The 19,816-nt window shown below is 40.2% G+C and overlaps 1 protein-coding gene across 7 annotated transcripts in view; it reads right to left on the minus strand.

Moving 5' to 3' along the window:
- PDE1C (phosphodiesterase 1C) overlaps positions 1-19,816 on the minus strand; it is a 479,499-nt gene that overhangs the window by 88,408 nt on the left and 371,275 nt on the right. For all 7 annotated transcript variants that reach the window (XM_019538223.1, XM_019538225.1, XM_019538224.1 and 4 more), the window contains 4 exons: positions 19,606-19,788; positions 17,075-17,141; positions 10,526-10,642; positions 9,224-9,364 (listed from right to left, as the gene is read on the minus strand). In XM_019538223.1, the coding sequence (XP_019393768.1) occupies positions 9,224-9,364; positions 10,526-10,642; positions 17,075-17,141; positions 19,606-19,788 (508 nt within the window). The remainder of the gene's footprint in view (positions 1-9,223; positions 9,365-10,525; positions 10,643-17,074; positions 17,142-19,605; positions 19,789-19,816) is intronic.

Here is a 19,816-nt window from a genome sequence, read left to right on the forward strand (position 1 = left end):
AAGATACTGCTAAGACAAAAAACCTAGTCAGATTTTTAAAAAGAATTTGATATTAATGAACAATGGGAATATCCTTAGTAAAATTAAATAGGCTAATGAAGTGTATACGTGCCTTAATACTCACATTAATTGCTGAAGATGCTTGCACTATAGTAGAACATAATTGCTTGTTATGAGTTTGGAGACCTTTTCTTTGAGGAAACAGATTGCTGGTTGCTACCAGAGATGGGAAACTTGACTAAATGAACTATTGCTCTAACCACCATGGCAGTTCATATGGAAGCTTAATGGGATATTTTTAGTAAACGTATTCTTAATTGAAACCAAAATACTTTCTGAAAATGTACTGATTTTCATGAAACTCCTGGTGAAAAGTTTCTTAGTTTAAGATATTTAATGGCTCAAAAGATAGAGTACATGATAAAGACAGAAATATGCAATGGAATAGTTATGCTGTTCATTGGAATAAAAACTACACAGGAAAGTGCCATCTCCTGCATGTCTTTACTACATGTGAACAAAGGCAAACGTGTTCAACTCTTTCATTAGTGATATGAACTATATTTGCTGTAGAATACAGCAGAAAAAAGAACAGAATTGAGAGAAGCAAACACACAATTTAGAGAAAACATGTTTCACAAGTGAAGTAAAACTAAAAAGTCTCTCTTGACAAATGGCATTGTGGAGTCTCTCGTTCCTATTAAAGGAGTATATTTTTTCCTTTGTGCTACATTAGATCTTAAAGGCAATAGCACATGCAGTCTGGCATCAGGAAAAAAATACTGCATAGACCATTCGTGAAAAACAGAAGAAACTCCATTAACTTTTCTTCATTTAAGTGTGTAATACTGATCTATATGGAGTAGTAATCCTTAGTTTGATTTATTACATCCAAACTATTATAAAAACAAAGGACCTGATTTTTAAGGCTCTGATCAGACAAACATTTCATTGACTTCAGTGCCACAATGTACATCTGAGCATGAATCTAATCCCAGTCTTTTTCAAAGAGATATTAATTTGGAATATGTATGTTCTACAATCATTGCACATGTGCCACATTCTTACCTTCTCAAATGAAGAGGCAAAAATATTTAACCTAAAAGACTGTTTTTATATTTGTCACTTCACATGTCATGTGTACCAATAACCAGGGGACGTAGAAGTCTGCTCACATATATAACAAAAATCTTGAGAGAAAGAGAGAGTTTGAAAGATATGGGGGTTTTTCAGTCCATTGGCCATACACATTCATTGCCAAAATGAGCTAAGAACCAGAACACACAAAGGAAAATAAATTAAAGACAAATATCTTTCCATTTCCTAGTCTCCTCAGTCAAAAGATGGATTTATTTAGTCTTGGATACATACAAGCTGTTACTCTTGACCTAACTCAAGTAGTTGGGTATGTGGAAGGGGAGGATTGTTATTGTTTTATTTGTTTTGTTTTGTTGTTCCTGAGTTTAGTTTTAATGTCTATGCTATCACATAAATTAAGGTGAGTTCTATATGTTCAAAACTGCTCTTAACCAAATCCCCCACAGAAATTGTTGTCAGTAGATTTCTCTTGGGGAAACAGGTATTATTATAGTGATGGACAGTGAATATTTTAAGATGGAGTGCCAGCAAAAGTTCCCTGCTTGGCCTGAGCTAACCCAGCTGTACAAGAGATGCATATATGTGAAAGAATAAGACAGACAAGCTGCATGTATTGATTTTTCATTATCATTCCCCTTTTTAACATTTCCCTTTTCAGAACCTGAAAAAAGGGAAAAGAGGGGAAACTTATCTTAAGCAGTTACTGTTTGCTTGGAATAGTCATGCTTGGCTCTGAAACTATGCATGAGAATACTAACAAAATAGTATAAATTGAGACTAAAGATACTAAAATAAATGCAATGTAAAGTTGATAAAATGTAAAAATATGAAAATGATATTCTATAATTTAAATAGGCAGCTGAAGACTTAGTAAGGCGGTATCCATTTCCAGGGCATTTTAAATTATCACTAATTGCCGGAGATTAAAAATAAAATAAATTCAATTTAAAAATGAAAGCTGAATTTGTACATCTCAGGAATGGAAAGCTTTGAAGTATCCAAAGGATGACCTCCACTGAGGGCATGAAATCAATAGAATTCTCATTTCCAAAGGATAGCAACATTTTTTTATCTATTTATTTTACCAGTGGTTATTCAGCCAGAAATGAGCTGTATATTTCTAATGAGTTATAGCCCAGGTACGCTCTTGAACTTGAGAATCAAGGCAGAACTGTTTTACATAAAACTTCTCCGGAGTAACTTATCAAAAGGTCTATTCAAGAAAATAATACCACTATATTTAAGTTAGAAGTGATCTAGAATTGTTGTGAAGAGAAAAATAAATTAAGTTATCTGGTGAAAAAGCAAGGAGAACTAATATTAATCTAATGTATAGGCACTGTGGCCCCTATTTGAACCAAAATCTGTAGGGTGGATTTTTCAAAAGGCTAATTTTCAGCCAAACACAGCTCCTATTGGCTTCATTGGGTACATTTACACATGAGCATTAGTGGGCATTTATAGACATGCTCTGGAAGGTGGGAGGGGCACTTTAATTAGTTAAAGTGTCCTAAGCATCATGCGTATTGGTGTCCCCATGCCGAAAAATGACAGCGGGGCACTTCAACTAAAGCTCATCGAATGAGCTTTAATTAAAGGACCCCCACCACCATTTTTCAGTGTGGGGATGCAGATACACATGATGCTACAGTCTGCTGGAGTGTGTAATTACCATGTCCAGCATCAAGTCAGCTCTAACACACTGTAATTACAATGCATTGGAGCAGCCTTGGTGCACATCTTTGACGTCGCTCATGCCCCAGCCAGCCATATCAGAGTCTACACATGTGCTACTGTGGAGTATTTACAAGTACTATCTTGCTGCAAATTAAATTAGTTTACTCCTTTCTAATAGGAGCACACATGTAGATGCATTTTTTGTGCAGCCAACTGGTCTACTGCACAGTAAATGTCTCATGTAGACATGCCCAGTGAGAACACCAGGGCCAACACTGACCACTGCTGACAATGTACCCTGAAGTAAACGCTTTTAAAATGGAAAATAAATCTTTACCCAGTTCATATGGAGGCAAGACTTTCTTTGACACCAACAGTAGCCCCTGAAGTCTATGAGAACTTTACTAAAGACATAGAAAGATTCCAGGATTTGACCTTACCATATATAGTAGTGTAACACAGAGCCCTGGGGTCTATAAAAATTGTGAGGCATGGGCCACAGGAAAGGAGAGGATTTGGAGCCATGCAACTAGCCCTTAAGGCTCTGGGTGCCCTGCCAGACACAGCGGATTAGAGTGAGGCCCAGTGAGAGGCCTAAGGACCAGTGAAGCCCAGTGAGGGGCTTGGTCACAGGCACAGATCGGAGGTGTCCAGTAGGACTGAGGCCTGGTGAAGACCTGTGGGCAGCCTTCCCAAATATTATAAATAGCTTCAAGGCATGGCAGGAGAGACAGTAAAGTGCTCTAGGGGCGGAGCAGGGCACAGTCACAGAGCCATCATGAGGTATCCCAGCCACCTCTGGGATCTTGACATGTTACAGTTAGCGGTCATTATCATTGAAGGGCTTTTAGAAAATAATGTTCAGATTATATGCTAGTTGGTAACACAGGCAAAGAAGCTGATTCTAGGCATGTTTTTTTAGGGCATCATACATCTCTACATCTGTTATGTACATCTGTTTCTCCTCTGTCTCAACCCAAAGGAGTGCCTTTCAGCTTAAGAATTATTGTTATTGTCAAATGTAAGTCAATAACCTTACGGGTATTTAACAGGGATCCTGATTTTTTGTTTAAAAATCTCAAATACTCTGATAAAAAATGCAAAATAATCTGATTAAAAAACCCCAAATCCACATTTTTCCATGATTAAAATGAAATGTTACTATATATATAGGTGTTAGTGCAACAAAATGTTTTATTGACTATTTACCATTTTAAAGCAATTTGGAAGTTTACCAGTGTCTCCATGATTATAATAAAATAATTCCTAAATACGTATATATTTTGGCATTAGAGTTTAGGTTTTTTAATCCTGGAAAAGCAGCCCTGATATGCTGGTGCCCTGCCCCTGCTCGTCATCCTTAAGCCCCACCAGCCCTGGCAGTGTTTTTCACTACAGACCCACAGCCCACCCCTGCCACCCACCCAGCCCTTGGGACCTTCATCCTGCCTGCTCCCTGCTCTGTGGATGCCAGCTGCAGCTGGCCAGTGGTGTCTGAGCTGTGGCTGCCGTGCATGGGAGGTGGTAGCTGCTGTGGCCAGAGTGGAGCACAGAACCCAGTGCCACCAATTTCTATGGGTGGCTGAAGCTGAGCTGAGCAAAGCCCATGAAGAGAGAGGATGCGAGCTGCCCACCGCAGGGCTCAGGGCTGCCTGCCCTGCTCCCCTCCCCTTGGGGGCCTCTGTGGCCCAGTAGGCAGGATCCAGTGCAGGAAGGTGGAGCAGAGTGGCAAGACTCACTGCCACTGTTGCTGCTGCTGGCAGCCCCTGCCAACCTGGAAGCAGTGGGGGAGGTGGCAGTGGCATGCAATTGTGCCCCCCCCCCCACTGCTGCCAGGTAGGCAGGAGGCACCTTACTTACATGGCTGGTGAGGGGCTCCTGGTGGTGGCAGCACTGACTTTCCCCACCCTGCTGCACCCTCCTGCACCAGGTCTTTCCCACTGGATTATAGAGCACATGCACATGGTGCCCCCGGTGTCCTGCTCCCCTTAGCCCCAAGAAGCCCCTTTCAGGCTGGAGCTCTGCCAGCCTGCAAGAGGAAACCCACAGTTTCCCATGTTTTTCTCCTTTAAAGGAGAAAATCTGCATTTTTCCATGTTTTTCCATGGCAAGTGGAAAACCTGGTATTTAATCTATGAAGATAAAACATATACAATTAATAGATTTGGACATTAAACAATTCCTTTGAAAATAAATTAATGCAAATTATCTGTGTACCAAAACAAAGACACCAATATATGAAGATGACATTAAAGAACTTAATAGAAATTGCTATGTATCATTCTAATTGACAGCTGACAGCAAAATCCATTGTCTGCCCCTCAAAAGATGACTTGGAGCACCAGCTAACAGCTGCAGTTTATACCCTACACCCTGTGTGATAAGTACGCATCAAAAAAGAAGTGTCATTAAATTTCATGACCTACTCAAAGACAAAGAGTAAAAAACATGAGACCAGGTACTAATTTAAAAAGGAGTTTTTCTACTTACTGCCACAGAAGCAGGCTTAAGCTCCTACTTCAGATGTGTGTGTAGGGTGGAGGGAGAGGAAGGTTAGGGAGGAGAGCAAGAGGGGAAACTTTAACTCCATAATAAACATGATTTGTTAAAGTACAGCTATACTGTGCAAACTGACTCTGGAAAAAATGTCTTTGTGGGGTTCCAGGCTTATGTTTTCTCAATGAATTTCATATGTAGGTTGCTCATTTTCCAAGTAAAAAGATGTTTTTCTAACTGCCACCGCACACCTTTAACCTTTGGATATGAAAGACAAGAAGTGCTGTCTTTTATTCATGTATTTTCATCAGTTACAAAGACATATATATGACTGGCCAAATACTGGGATTTCACCCTTTTCTTCAAATTCTCTCTCATTATATATCTGTATAACCCTGCTTCTGAAATGGAGTCTAAATGGACTTTATTAGGCATAGGGATCCTAATGAAAGGCTAGTTGAGTCTAGATGAGACAGGCAGCTCATTCTCTCAAAGTCATGTAGCTGTGAGAGCACTAATAGACCAGATGATTATAGACTAAGCCAACATGATTCTGCACACAGAAACAGTGGGCTGCTGAATAAGCAGGAGTAATTTTTACTTAGCCCCTTTTCAGAGCAAAACTGTCCTCTAAAGCAGGGCTGTCAAATCCATGTCACACGGGTAGGGCATGCAGGGGCTGGTGCATGCAGTGTGGAAGCAGGACCTGGTGCCACCAGTGCTCTGCAGGAGGTTGGTCCTGGTGTGGCATGCAGACCAGCTTAGATACACTTATCCAGCCTTGCGACCAGGTGAGTTTGACACCCCTGCTCCAAAGGATAAGAAAAAGTGCCAGTTTAATGATGTTTGAAAAAAGCAATCGGTTCGCTTCCCATTACAATACCGTTCATTATTGCTGCATCAGAGGTGCCCTGACAGTTGTTGCATCCTCAGGACTGACTTGAGTTGACAATAGTATTCACAACGTAAAAAGCTTTAATAGTCTTTGTGGTCACGTTTTCTATGGGTTTTCTTTCATCTGTATGCCACAAAACTGCACAAAAGAGTTTAGAATAGTATATGGGCTTTTGCTTATTCACTGCTACTATAGTTTCCAATCTGATCTCTCTGACTGGGTGCAATCTGCAGTGACTGGCATGAGTGAGATCAGAATCAGGTGCCATAGTCCAGATTTTTTAAAAAGACATTTAGGTGCTTGAGCCTTTAACAATCAGATTTTATGCTTTTACTGAAACATTTATAATCAGTTCCCTGGGGACAGCCTACATTCATCATAGGACACCTATGTTGCTGAGCAGGCCTTGCCTATTTGTTCTCCCTGCACACCACCAAATCCAGAAGCGTGGTGGTGATGAAGCTGTTCTGGGGTACACATTCCTGTGGCTTCTCTTCAGCATGCTGTAAACAGGGGCCCAGAAGCAGCACCAGTGGGCACTCTGGGATGGTTTTACCACATTTTTGGTTTAGTGTGTGCAAATCAGAGTTGGTCGAGGGGCATGCAAGAAAATAGGCATTTACACCAGCACCTGGAACAAGGCATAGACAGCCCTAGCATTTTTCCAGGTCTCTGTTTCTCTTTCATAAAATAACATCACTCCTGAGGTTTTTCAGTGGAAGAAAAGGAGGAGGAGGCACAACAAGAAGAAAGGAAGACATAAGCATTACTAATGATGTTCCTGGTGACTGATTTATACAGTAAAATCACATAGCTGTCTGTTGTCAACTTTGACATAAGATACTAACAGCAAAGAGCTCTCAAGGAGTAGAACCAGAATTTGATTTCTGGAAGCCATTCACAGCCAGGAGCTTTCTCATTTTTTCTCCCTAGTACCATGGCTTTTACTTACAAACTTTGAACAAGGAAAGAATATTATGCAAGCCATAAAAATTGAAATGTACCAGTGTAAGCCACAAACTCTTCCTCACTTCTGTGCTCAAATGGGGCTTGTGCCCATTTATGAAGGAGGGAATCAAAGCAGTACACAGGTATAAATGTTTAATATGGTCAATTTTGGAAAGCAGAAAATAAAAAAGGTGTTTAAGTAAAAACAAAGCACAAGTTAATGTCATTTATTAACCTACTCATCACACTGTGCAGTTGTATAACAATATAAGTTGTTGTAAAATATTTAAATTATCTGTAAAATATTTAACCTCTGTTTTTACATCTACCTCTATTTCCCTGGGGAGCCTTGTCTCTGTCCTTGTTAGTGCAAGAGCCAAGGATAATTATATTCATACATAGATTTCAAGGCCAGAAGAGGCCAACACAATTATCTAGTCTGAGCTTCTACATAGTATGGGCCGTAGAATTGCACAAGGGATGCCTGCCCTAAACCCTCAATTTTGGCTTAACTAGGGAAGATGTTTCAGACAGACTCCCCATCTTGATTTAAAGATATCAAACAATGGGGAATCCACCACCTCCACAGAAAATAGTTCTCCAGGTTAACGTCTCTCCCCGTTATTTTTTGTCTGAATTTGTCTACTTTTAGATCCCAGTCTCTGGCTTTGACCATGTCATGGTCTACTGAATTAAGCAGGACGCTTATTGATCATGGTTGAGTTACCTCTTATTCTTTTCTTTGTTAAGCTAAATAGATTGAGCCAGCAATGTAGGAATGTGGCCAAGAGCCCAGGGCAAAAGGGAAACAGCAGCTTTCGGATCACAATTGCGAATGCGAACACACAGCTGCTGGAAGCAGATGCTTATTTTCACCACCTGCCCCCAAGTCAGTGCCCAAGGCACTTGCCCCTATTGCCCCTCCCTTCCCTCACTTATGCTACTGGATTGAGCTTTGTTAGTCTCTTGATAAAAGGACAGATTTTTCTAACATTAAATGATTCTTGAATACAGGACCTGGCCTTCCTCCATGCACCATAAAAGAAACAGAAAAGCAGGCAGGGCCAGTCCTAGCTCTCCCGGAGAGGGATTGGTGCCACTCTACTTCAATTTAAATCTCTATGATATACTTACATTGCTCTATCACTATAGCACAGAATCTTTTACGTCATTTATTACAATGTCCATGTCAGTGCCCCCCTCCCCACCTTACAGATGGATAACTGAGAAACTAAAGGTAGATCTGCACTTCAGGTCCAGTGACATATGCTTGCAGACATCCCAGCATGTCTTGCCCACCTGCTCACACTACAGGTGCCAAACTCAAAAATGCAGCAGTGAAACCACTTTTGGAGCACCCTTTGTCACCTTTTTGAGACCTCTGCTTCTAGTATGCTTGAAAGAGGCTGGGCGGGGGGGATGCTCCCAGCATGGCTTTACCACCATATTTCTCCCTTTTGACTAAGCAATTTGAGGCAGAAGACCAGGACATACTTTCTAGGATTTGTTGGGGATGTGGTATGGACCCTAATTGACATGAACAGTGCACGCCTTCAGTGGTCGGGAGGCAGGGGCACAGCTGCAGCAGCGGCAGGAGCCTGGTGGTAGTGAGTGGGGAGCTCCTGCAGATGCCGTCAGCACGGTCAGCAGGGGCAGGTAGAGGGTGGCGAGTGCTAACCGCAGGTCAGCGACCACCCGCAGGCACCGTCAGCAGTGGTCAGAGGTGATCATGGACCGCCCACTTTTTGCAGGGGGTGCACCACCACGCGCGCCCGCTACACGTCGCCTCTGCTAATTGATTTGCTCAAAGTCACAAAAGAAGTCTATAGCAGAACAAGGAGTAGATTCTAGGTCTCTCAAGGACAATATCTGAGCCTCCAGAGCAACCTCCCTCTCTAAATTACTATAAACATAAACAGGGTTTTACTATATCCAAGTTTTCTAACAATTGGGAGAATTCATATAGCACTTTTCAGTGTAATACCAGCATAGAAACATTAAGATCTGCTATAAGGTGACTGAGTTTTTTTGTATATAGTTCCCTTGATAAACAAAAATTCTGAAATCTCAATGCACTGGTCTGTTCAGAAAAGGGGTTCAGGTACTTACTGCTACACCCGTCTTAAAAAGGAGGTAATGGACAGTCTGTGTTACATCTGCTGCATGCATTAGGTTGTGATAAGGATTTTTGTGTTTGCTGTATCCAACTTCCAATGCTTCAACAAAGGAAACGAGAGCAGAAATGGGAACCTAAAATGAGAAGCACCAAGTTAAAGCAGTAAAATACATTTATGACAGAATTATCTTTAATGATTAGAATTTTTAGAAGTCACTTGCATTTAGTGCTTCAAACTCTGGTTTATGTTTCATAAATAAATAATAGCCTAAAGCGTCTTAGCAGACACGCCAGAGACAGTGTGGATCAAGAAGTTTATTTTACCCACTCTGACTTGCCCATTCCTAATTACATTTCAGATGAATCACACATGCATACACATATACAAGACAGTGGAGTACTATGTGCCTGTTTGAAGACACATGCAGAATGAAAAATAACACGCGCTACTTGACTGACTGCCTCTGGAGAAGTATTTCTAAATAGGTCACAAAGTGTTTGTCTGTTTCCATGACCCACTGATATATATCATTGCTTCATAACTCGTGTCCTAGATTTGTAATGATAAATAGTACAGGTTGTCTGAAACATCCATAAGAAAAGCGTTATTTAGCAGAGTCTCCATGTAGTTAATGTTTGCCAAATTCTCCTTTCTGGTACTGTATAGGCTTGCTGTGCTCATTTCCTTCAATAGCAGTACTATGCACTTATGTGAGAGCAGAATTTAGTGAGCTTTGGAGAAGCAGGGGCTCAGCACTGGTGACGTAAGTCTAACTGCATGAGCAAGGGAACTGAAATACCTGCCCCCTGCCTCCTCCCGCCATGCTGGTGTCACCCATTCTTACTACACGTTCGAGAAACTCTTGTATGATGGTTGTGTGGATCTCTATATTCCTCGGGGCCACCAGCCAGTAGAAAACTGGATATCACTTCTTTTGCTAGGGGCATGCATGGGCTTGGGGGTACAAATCTGACTGATTCACCCTTCCCAGAAAACTGCAATAGGAAGTGGGAACCTCTGGAGAAAATGAGCATCAGAGCAGCAAAAGACCAAGGGAGAATTTCTGTAAGGCAAAATGGTGAAAATCTCTTTAGAATAGGGATTTTTTTCCTCATGAGATTTCTACTATTTCAGTCTATGTGCCAGATTTAATACAGAAAAAAAAGTCTTCTAATGCAGTAAAAGTTACAGTGTGGCTGGAATGAAAGTTGGTCAGAGTCTAGTAAACTCTGGAAAGACAGGCTGGGGGGTGAGGGTGAATTTGGAAGAAGCAGCACAACTCAGAATTACTGACCTTAAAGCGATTGATTAGATCATAGCGTGTGAGAAGTTCATAGAAAATGAATTTCAGTGCGTGATCACCACTAGCATCATTTAGTGCAAATACGTCGAAGGACCACTTGTCTACATTCTGCAAGGGGATAGGAAAAAGGTGTTTATGCAGTCATTCCTTTTGCAATTATAGTGCAAGCTCTGCCACTTCAACTCTTTAACAAATGAGAAAGTGTCACTGTCTGGAACACACAGAAAAATATCCATTACTGTTTCTAGATGACTCTGATTTTATTTAATCAAAGTATATTTTGTTTAACTCTGCAACATGTCATGATCACCACAGACCTGGCAAAGAAGTACATTCGGTTCCAGTCACTTAAGATATTGGGTTTTAATCAAAAAAGCCTGAATCTCAAAAGGTTTAAAAACCTGGTTTAGTTTGGATCTGCCTCATTGCATTAGTTGCAGCACTGTGCTACCTCCTAAAACTAGGAAAATAACCCACACTGAAGCTACTTGGAATAGTAAATATAGACTTTTCAACGATACCACTGTGCTTCATGCTCCCAGGTCTGCAGAGTCTCTACAGTTCTCACAAGATGATGTTCTCTGAGACGTATTTTAACTTGTAGTCGGGGATAGGAGCATAAGAGAGCAGTCTCTCTTGTGATAAAAATAATGAAAGAAATATCAGCCTAACTTTGAGGTCCTGTTTTTACTGGGCATTACTCAGCTTTCAAGAGCTGGCAGGCAAATGCACACTGGCAGGGTTTGCCAGGGGAACTGTCTACAAGCTAAACTAAAATCAAGACAAACCAACAATTAAGCTCATAAGACAAATTCCTGATCCTATTCTCTTGAACTGTAAGAGGACCCAGCAGTGGAAATGGAATGTGTCTGTTATGCAAAGAATGAGACGTTTATAGGAGTGGTCTTAGGATGCTTAAAATTATGTGATACGGGATTTAGTTAGGCCTCTGCCCAAACTTGGGGAATATACACCCAACATATCATCCAAAGTGAGAGGAAATCAAAAGAGGAGGTAGGATCTAAACATGAGATAGCTAAAGAGCTATTAATATTCTTTTCACTGTTTGGGCTATATATAGGTACTGATGCTATCTTTGACGTCAGTCGAAAACTCTCATTGATTTTTGCAGTGTAGGATCAAGCCTACTGAACACAGGAATAGCTCCTTGAAAAATCTACCTGTATTAAGGAGGTGAAAATGTCCAAACACATCTGGAGTGGACAGGGGGTATATGTAGACCTAGAAGCCAGATGCACGCCTTATCTTTCCCCTACACATACATACACACACCTCGTCTTGCTCCATCCTGCTGTTCCACACTGATCTATTTATAGACCCACTCGCAAATGCACCTGGGGGAACACTGTGCAGCAATGATTTCTTTTTCTGAACAAAAAAAGTGTCTTTAACTTTTCAGTAGTTTTATGCATCACAAAGCACCAGATGAAGGAACAGTATCCAAAGTCAAATGTTCAAATAGCATTCAGTTACCTTGTTACCTGCATATTTAATGATGTGTATTTAATGATGCTGAATAATCACCCAATACTTTAGTATAAGTTTAACTAACTGTTACAGAGCCTAGAGCTCTCTAAAATGCTTTTTTTCCCCTCATTGTGAATTAAATCCAAAATAACAAAATAAACCAATAAAGAATAGGAGGAGGGGGGGATTAAAAACCCTGTTCCATTCTTCCTCCCTCTAATAATCCTGGGAAATAGATCCAGATAGCAATTGATTCATTCCGGTTGTAATATTATTCTTATATTGCACATTATCGTAACATAAATATCCGAAACTTAAGGTGACCCTAATTTTATTCTTTTTTTTTTTTTTTTTTTTAAGATAAATGTATTCCCCCAGGCTTTCAGGAAAATTTCACAGTAGGAGAAAAATCACAGCAATGTTACACTAACTGCCTATGCTGGTGTGAAAGTAATCTTTATAAAACAGGGTCAAATAGCCACATCCAGTTGGGAGATTTCCAACTGCTGCTTCTGCTGAGTGGGAAATTATACCTTGAAATGGGGTGAAGACCTGCTGGGTGCAGTAGGGGAAAGCATTAATTGGTACAAGGCTGAGCACCCTCTACTTTTATTGAAATCATTGGGTAGAAATCACATTTAGTACTGTGCAAAATACAGCCTGTAGTTAGGATTAGTCCAAGAAGAAGATATTGCAATGTGATGTCCTCTTTTTTTTTCTTGATCCCTGCAGCAGAAACAGTCAAGGTTGAAGGGGAGTTATAGCCAGGAGAATGATACAAGGATCATCAATGCAGCTGTATTTGGCCTGGGACCAGCTTTTTAATCTTTTCTGACTGCTGAGAACTTTGATGTGCTTCCTGCAGGAGCCTATCCAAGCATATCTGAACTGCTCTTCTTAAAGTGCCTATTAAAGATTTACATCTTTAAATTGGAAGCTTTCCTCCACTTTCAAGTTTCGTCATGGGGTTGACTCCCAATTCCCCAAGGCACTTACATCAAAAAAGATTGTATATCAGCTATGCATGTATATGGATGCCTTTAGATTCACGTGCAAGAGATGGAGATTGGCTTTAGATAACTTTTCACTGGGTGTTGTTAAAAAAACAGACTTTCTATGAGAAAAAATGCCTTTATTATTAGCTAACTTAAAATCCTGCTGGAAATTACATTATTCTGCCAAATGTTTAGAGGTAATCTGCAACTGATGTAAATTGTTACAGTTTGGGAGCCATGTCAAGTTACACCAAGTGGGGATCTTCCCCTTAAGATCAGATGGGAGGAAATGAAGTTAAAACAAGATTTAACTACCTTGATGGCCCTCATCTAACCATTTCAGCAGCATTATCTTCTAAACAGGATGATTGGGATCTCATACCTCCACAATTTGAGCCTGATTGCACAAGCCTCCCATGTACAGCACTCCAACAGGGACAGTGTTGGATGTACAGGGATGGCAGGATCAAATACAATGTGCCTCTTGAGAGAGACAAACCAAGGGGAGGCCAATGAATGTCAAAGAGCAACAAGGGACACTGAGGTCTCGGTCCTGCCAGCAGACTGGATATCTGCATATCTCAGTAAATCATCTATTGCAGCACAACTGATTTTACAAGTTGTGCAGTGCTAACATACTGAGAACAGTCAAACTTTCAGGGAGGTGTTCTGTGTATGAAGCTTTAACACATCAGTCATAAATTGTGATTTCCTAACTCTTTCAGGAAGGTTCAGAGGGAGGAAAGGTGCAACTCTGTGAAAGTTCCACCCTGAAAAAAAAAGATCTTAAAGTCCTTAAACTACTCAAAAAGTAGATGGGGATAGGATTAAGAAAGTGGGTGGGGGATAGGGATAGGAGGGACTGGGAAAACAGCATACAAGTCCACTCATTTTTAACAGCTTATTGTTAATAAGTGGTTATTGTTTTGCTTTACTATCACATATACCATTTGGGGAAGCCAAATTAATTAAAAAAAATTTTTTACATTTGTATTGTGCTCTCTGTGAATTCAGTCACTAAATGGTAACAACCCAGTTTTACCAAGCAAATCCCAGGTTCTCTTATATTGTGTTGGTATCTTAGGAACTTCTATGTAGAGGCTAGAGGTGTCTTATTTTTTCATTTTAAAAGGTTTAAAAAAAAAACCCTTGTTTTTATTTTTAATGATTAAAAACAAAAATCAGGCTGTATTGTTTAGAAAACAGAATTTATTCTGCATTTACCACAGTTCAAACATACCAGCTGAAAGAGTGCTTGGCAGGACAAACAGTGGTTGGAGGGAAAATTTAAACAAATAGAGGCATAATCAAAGTTGTTCTTTTGCTATGAAGTGAATACTAACCACATATATTCAGATTGCTACATTGGTCACAACCTTGGGATAACCTTTGGATAACTCAAATACAGATGTCCCATAAGCCTTTTCAGAAACAAATGCTCAAAAGTATTAGGGGCCATGCCATTCAAATGTAAGGGAGTTTGGATTCCATTGCGATTTAGCTCTTGTCTCACTTATGCAGGAGGAACTGGGCTGGGACCATCAGCCTTTTAACAGCAAGCTCAAAGCAGGCAAATAGTGGTCACTGTCCTTATCCAACTGAACTGGATTGAAACCAACAACTGAATGCACTATATCCCATTAATGGGTAGAGATGACTAGAAAAATTTTCTTCATACATTATTTCAAATATGAACATAATACATAATTCAAGGAAAATTGTTCCCATTTCAACCAGCTGTATTAGCTACTGCTGCTAACTCCAGTCACATTCATGTTCTCAAAATAGCTTAAAAAATATACCCATGAATTCAAAAGAACAGCCATATATGATTGCTTATTTCACTTGCAGCAAAATTAGTTAATACTTTTACTGTCATTTCATGTGCCCTGACTTCTAGCTAGAATTAATTATGTTTACATCCTTTAAATAAACCTGTCTGAATTTCTCACTCTCTCTTTCACATATTTTCAGTTAATTAAGTCAATACAAAAAGGTTAACAGTCCTTGGTCCATGTCCCTTTCTAGGCCCACCCTACCCATAAATACTCTTTAAATGAAAGGAACCATTCTACCTTAAAAAACAAAACAACACAAAAACAAATAGACTGATGTGTCAGATTATGATATAAGAATATTTCTGGGTTAAGTGTATTTATGTTGTAATACTGTTGCTTGCCTCAGTTTCCCTGACTAGCTTGTACATGGGCAAAGAAGGGGTTAATAAGCCCCTAACTAAAACTTAGAGCTGCCCAGTTGCCACAGGAGACAAGATGCACATCCATCAATAAGGAATTGAACGGTCTTCTTGACACTTCAACAAGGTGAGTTTAGTAAACTTCCTTTGGAGATAAGTTAGAAAGCATCAAGGGAAGCAGAGGGAAATGAGCTTCACACAATGGATGGAAAGGCCTGAATAGGAGTATGTTAGTCTGAGAGCTGCAAAGTCAGGGGCGGGGGGTACTTCAGCTGTGCAGACAGGAGAAAAACAGCTGAGCTAACTTTGGGGGTGTTCAGGTTGGACAGGGGATAGAAAGACTGCTTAAATTTTTGGAGTTGGGGCAAGGTCTTTTTCCTGAGTGGCCTTTGCCCCAGTAAATGCCTTTGCTGAAGAGGGGGGTATGGGTTGTAGCCATGTTGGTCTAAGGTAGGGTGGCCATCAAAGAGGACAGTCCAGTTGTCCTCTATTGATACAAAACTCAACACCTTTATGTCCTCTATTTTTCTCTTCAAGAGAAGTGCACTTCAAGAGAACAATAGAGGACATAAAGGCATCAGGTTTTGTATCAATAGAGGACACAGGACAACTGGACTGTCCTCTAGGATGGCCACGCTACCTTGGACTAATATGTTTACAACCTATTCTTCTTCAAGAGAAAAACAGAGGACATAAAGGTGTCTACTTTCGTATCAATAGAGGACAAAGTAGCATGTCATCTGATGGCCACCCTAGTCTAAGGACATAGGCAAACAAGGTTCTTTGGGTAAATCTGATATATTTTATTAGACTAACTCAGATAGTTGGAATAATTCTTCTTAGCAAGCTTCCAAGTATAAATACCCTTCGTCAGGCTGAGGAAGTATCTGCTTCACTGCTTGTTATTCAAGGTGCATGCCTTTCTTTGAAGAAGTGAAATCCCTGTCACAGGAGCTGAACTGGAAGGTAGGCCCACAGATAACCAGGGAGAGTCAGACAGTGAACATCCAGGGTCTCAAGAATTGAAAGGAGTTAGAGCTCCCACCTATAGAAGCCAAACCAGCATGGCTGCAGGAGGAACAGAGACCAGGCAAGGCCTGGTGTCCTGAGCAAGCACTCCCCTGTGGGAATCCATGATAGCTACTGGTTGTGGTTCTAAGAAAAGACAGGAGTAAAGGGTAATATCAGAGGTACAGATCTCTCAATAGAAAGGCCTGTGGATCTGGTCTGTGGGTAGGTGATTAGCTGCCAGAGATGATTGTAGCAGGGTGCGGGGCCCAGGGCAAATCAGCCTGTGAGAGGCCTGGACGCAGCGGGGGGCAGGGAGGGGAGACGGTGGTGAGCAGCCAGATATGAAGCTGGCCCGGCTCTGCGGAGCCCCCCAAAGCATGGGGGCCTGGGGCAGTTGCCTCCATTTGCCCCTCCACCAGGGATGGCCCTGTTAGCTGCTAATCAAACTAAGCAAGCAAAGTAGCAGAGAAATCCATTTAACATGTATTTCACTTCAATACATAGAACATTTGCATTGGTTTGCTCACCCCAGTATAACAGGGATCTCTCTTACCCATTTAGAGACTATGTATGGTTTCTTGCAACAACTTATAACAACTTTAGCTGCAAACTGGTTCATGACCTTGATGGTTTATGTTAACCTGAATGCATAAGCTGCTATAACATGCCTGTCTTCTCTTTCAAAATCTCACAGCTGGGAAGCAGCTGGTTTTTTCCCCCACAATTGAAAGCATTTTCCTATGTAATCTATATAAAAAGCAGACAAAATGAGAGGGAGAATAAAACAACCTCCACCAACTATCACAGTATTCTTTCAGCCTCTGGTAACAATCCTTGAATTAGGATTACCTTTAGTACTCCAATTACAGCTGGTGGGTAGCTCAGTCCAACCATATTTGATGTCCGTCTGTACATCCTACCAAGATAAAATGGTAAGTCAATAGAGAATATATACAGTAAGACAAGATTATAGGAGACATCATTTACTGCAGCCAAACAGACTTCAGTTCCTACTTTTGTCCTTCAAGGATCCTCCATATCCTTATTGGACACCTACATATTATTTTTATTGTCCTCATTTTACTTCCTTACTCCTACAACACACACTCTGATGAGTGTTTTTCCCCTGGTAGAACAGACCAAGACTTCATCTGGCACCTTCTTGAGGCAGAAGGACTGCTCTTCAGAAATGAGGGACTTTACTTTCCTCCATGGCAACTGACCACATTTCTGCTCAATCCAAGACAGCATTTCAAGATAGCTTCAGAGAATGCCTCATTGAATGGAAACATTTAATGCATGTATGACACAGTTGCTTCTGGTGAATACTGCATTACTTATGTATCTTCAAAAAGTGTTTATGCTCTTTACCTGTTAACATGAATGCATTCATCAATGAGCCTTAGTTAAAGCATCCCTGAAGCAACTTTAAAAATATGAATTTTAAATTTAGAACATAAATGAACACATTTATAGGCAGCATAATTATTTGTTGCTATCACTTCATCATTCCCTGCAGCTGCTCCTCCCCAGGACACAATCCACTTCAGAGATCCAGAATAAAAGCGTAATTCCAGGGAATAGAGATTGGACAGCCTCTATTCCCTTTTACTGTTAACGGAAAGAGTAGCCCTACTAAAGAAATGCATGAAAGCAAATAGTTTTTAACTATGACAACTATCCCACATAGGATTTGCCACATTTTTTTAATAAATGCAACATTTCAACAGGAAATAATACTTTAACATGTATTTTGTAAAACTGATTCCAATAGTTATAGAAAGTATTTAAAACAAAAATTGATCCATTAAAAAATTGTTATAATTAAAAACAACTTCAAGTTTTTGTTTTTTCGCAAATACGTATTTTAACTGAGTCAGTAATTACCCATAAAGGTAAATAACAGAGGGTGGCTGAAGGAATAATAATCTGATTACTTGCTGCGAGTTAGTCACGAACACTCCATGGCTCAAGTATGTTCAGAATAATCTAAATTAATTGCATACATTTTTTCAACAGATAATTTGATAGTTGGATACTAATATATAATAGTATCTTGTCAAAATGTTGAGAAATGAAGCAATGTCTGACAAACCCCAACAGGTCTTGCAAAAATTGTGACTTCTATTAATAGGATACAATCTGGATTTTCAGGATCACCAATAGAAAATTGATTATAAATATGTAGAAGGAAGCTATTGTGTTTCTGTGTGGTCTTTCATATAATGTGCCAAAGCTGTCTGCGGTACCTTTACAGGGGCAGGCAATTATCTGGAGAGGAGGGCCGCTTACTGAGTTTTGGCAAGCCATCGAGGGCCACATGACAGGCAGTCAGGGACAGATAAATATTAATTTTCTCAAATGTTTAGGGGCCCCGCGGGCCAGATGGAATGGCCTGGTGGGCTGCACTTGAATTTTGCGCACCCCTGCTTTAAAAGATACTCTTGATGAAATTTTTATAAATCACGTTGCTAACCTAGAGTGATGGCATGAATATCTACTATTGAAATATACTATCTAAAACACTTTTTTTCCTTTTTAAATTCTTTTACAGAAAAGGTTCAGCAAAAGAAACTCTAACGTGCACCTGGAGTCCAATTCAGTATGACCATTAGTGAGTTCAACTTCATTTATTTACAGAATCAGTTTGTGCTTAGCTTACACATGCATTGAGTTCAGCCGGCAAGGTATTTCCAAGGGTGTGAATCCACTTTCTTGTTTGAAGAATCAGAATGTCAAGAAAGACAACTTTCTCAACAAAGAAAGCTGGGACATTGGCAGCTGGAAACAAATTCAGTTTTAGGAGGTTCAGAGGTTTGAAATTAATATTGATCCATCTCTAGAAGTGTGATTTTGTATGAATTGAGGGAATCAGCAATGGAGGAGACTTGGCAAAGAGATTCAATCTTTCCATGGAATCCTTTGAAAGTTCTTCAATTTTCAATCTGATCTTCGTCTGAATCTTCTTTGCGACTCATGTAATTCAGCAAATGCTATTATGTAGACTTTTTGTTTTATTTCTTTGTTTTGTTGTTTAAAATGAGCTAACTGTCTACCCTTTGTAAGAACTAATGGACATTAGAAAGATACTGTGTTAAAACAGGAACTGATTTGGTTGGTTTTGGCAAAACGCTTACTCTTATCATAGGACTGTTTATGACATATATTATCTTTCCTTTTTTTGGCCACTTGCAAATGCATAGATAATGAGCACTTAGCACACAACAATTTAGTTTATTATTTAGCCCCAATCTCCATTCCTTGTTCAGTTCTCTGCAACTAAACAAGCTGAACCAACAAAAATTGTCTTCATTTGATATTAAAGGTTCAACCTCTGGCTTGGCCAGTCACTGAAAAAGAATGATTAAATCTTCTTTTACCTTTCCACGAATATCCCAGCTTGCACTGCATGGACAATGCTCCTGAACCGGGGCTTTTCCTCAGACCTTTTAAGCATCATCCCCATCTGCCGTGTGAAGGTGGAGGCCAACCAGTCCCGGACCTCAGAGGGCACGGAGTCTGATTGGATATCACTGAGCTCATCTTCTGTGTCCAATAAACGCCTATAAGAGGGTAGAAAAATGGATAAAC

Source organism: Crocodylus porosus, unplaced genomic scaffold (genome assembly GCF_001723895.1).
Source record: "Crocodylus porosus isolate Cpor-Errol unplaced genomic scaffold, CroPor_comp1, whole genome shotgun sequence".
NCBI lineage: Eukaryota > Metazoa > Chordata > Crocodylia > Crocodylidae > Crocodylus > Crocodylus porosus.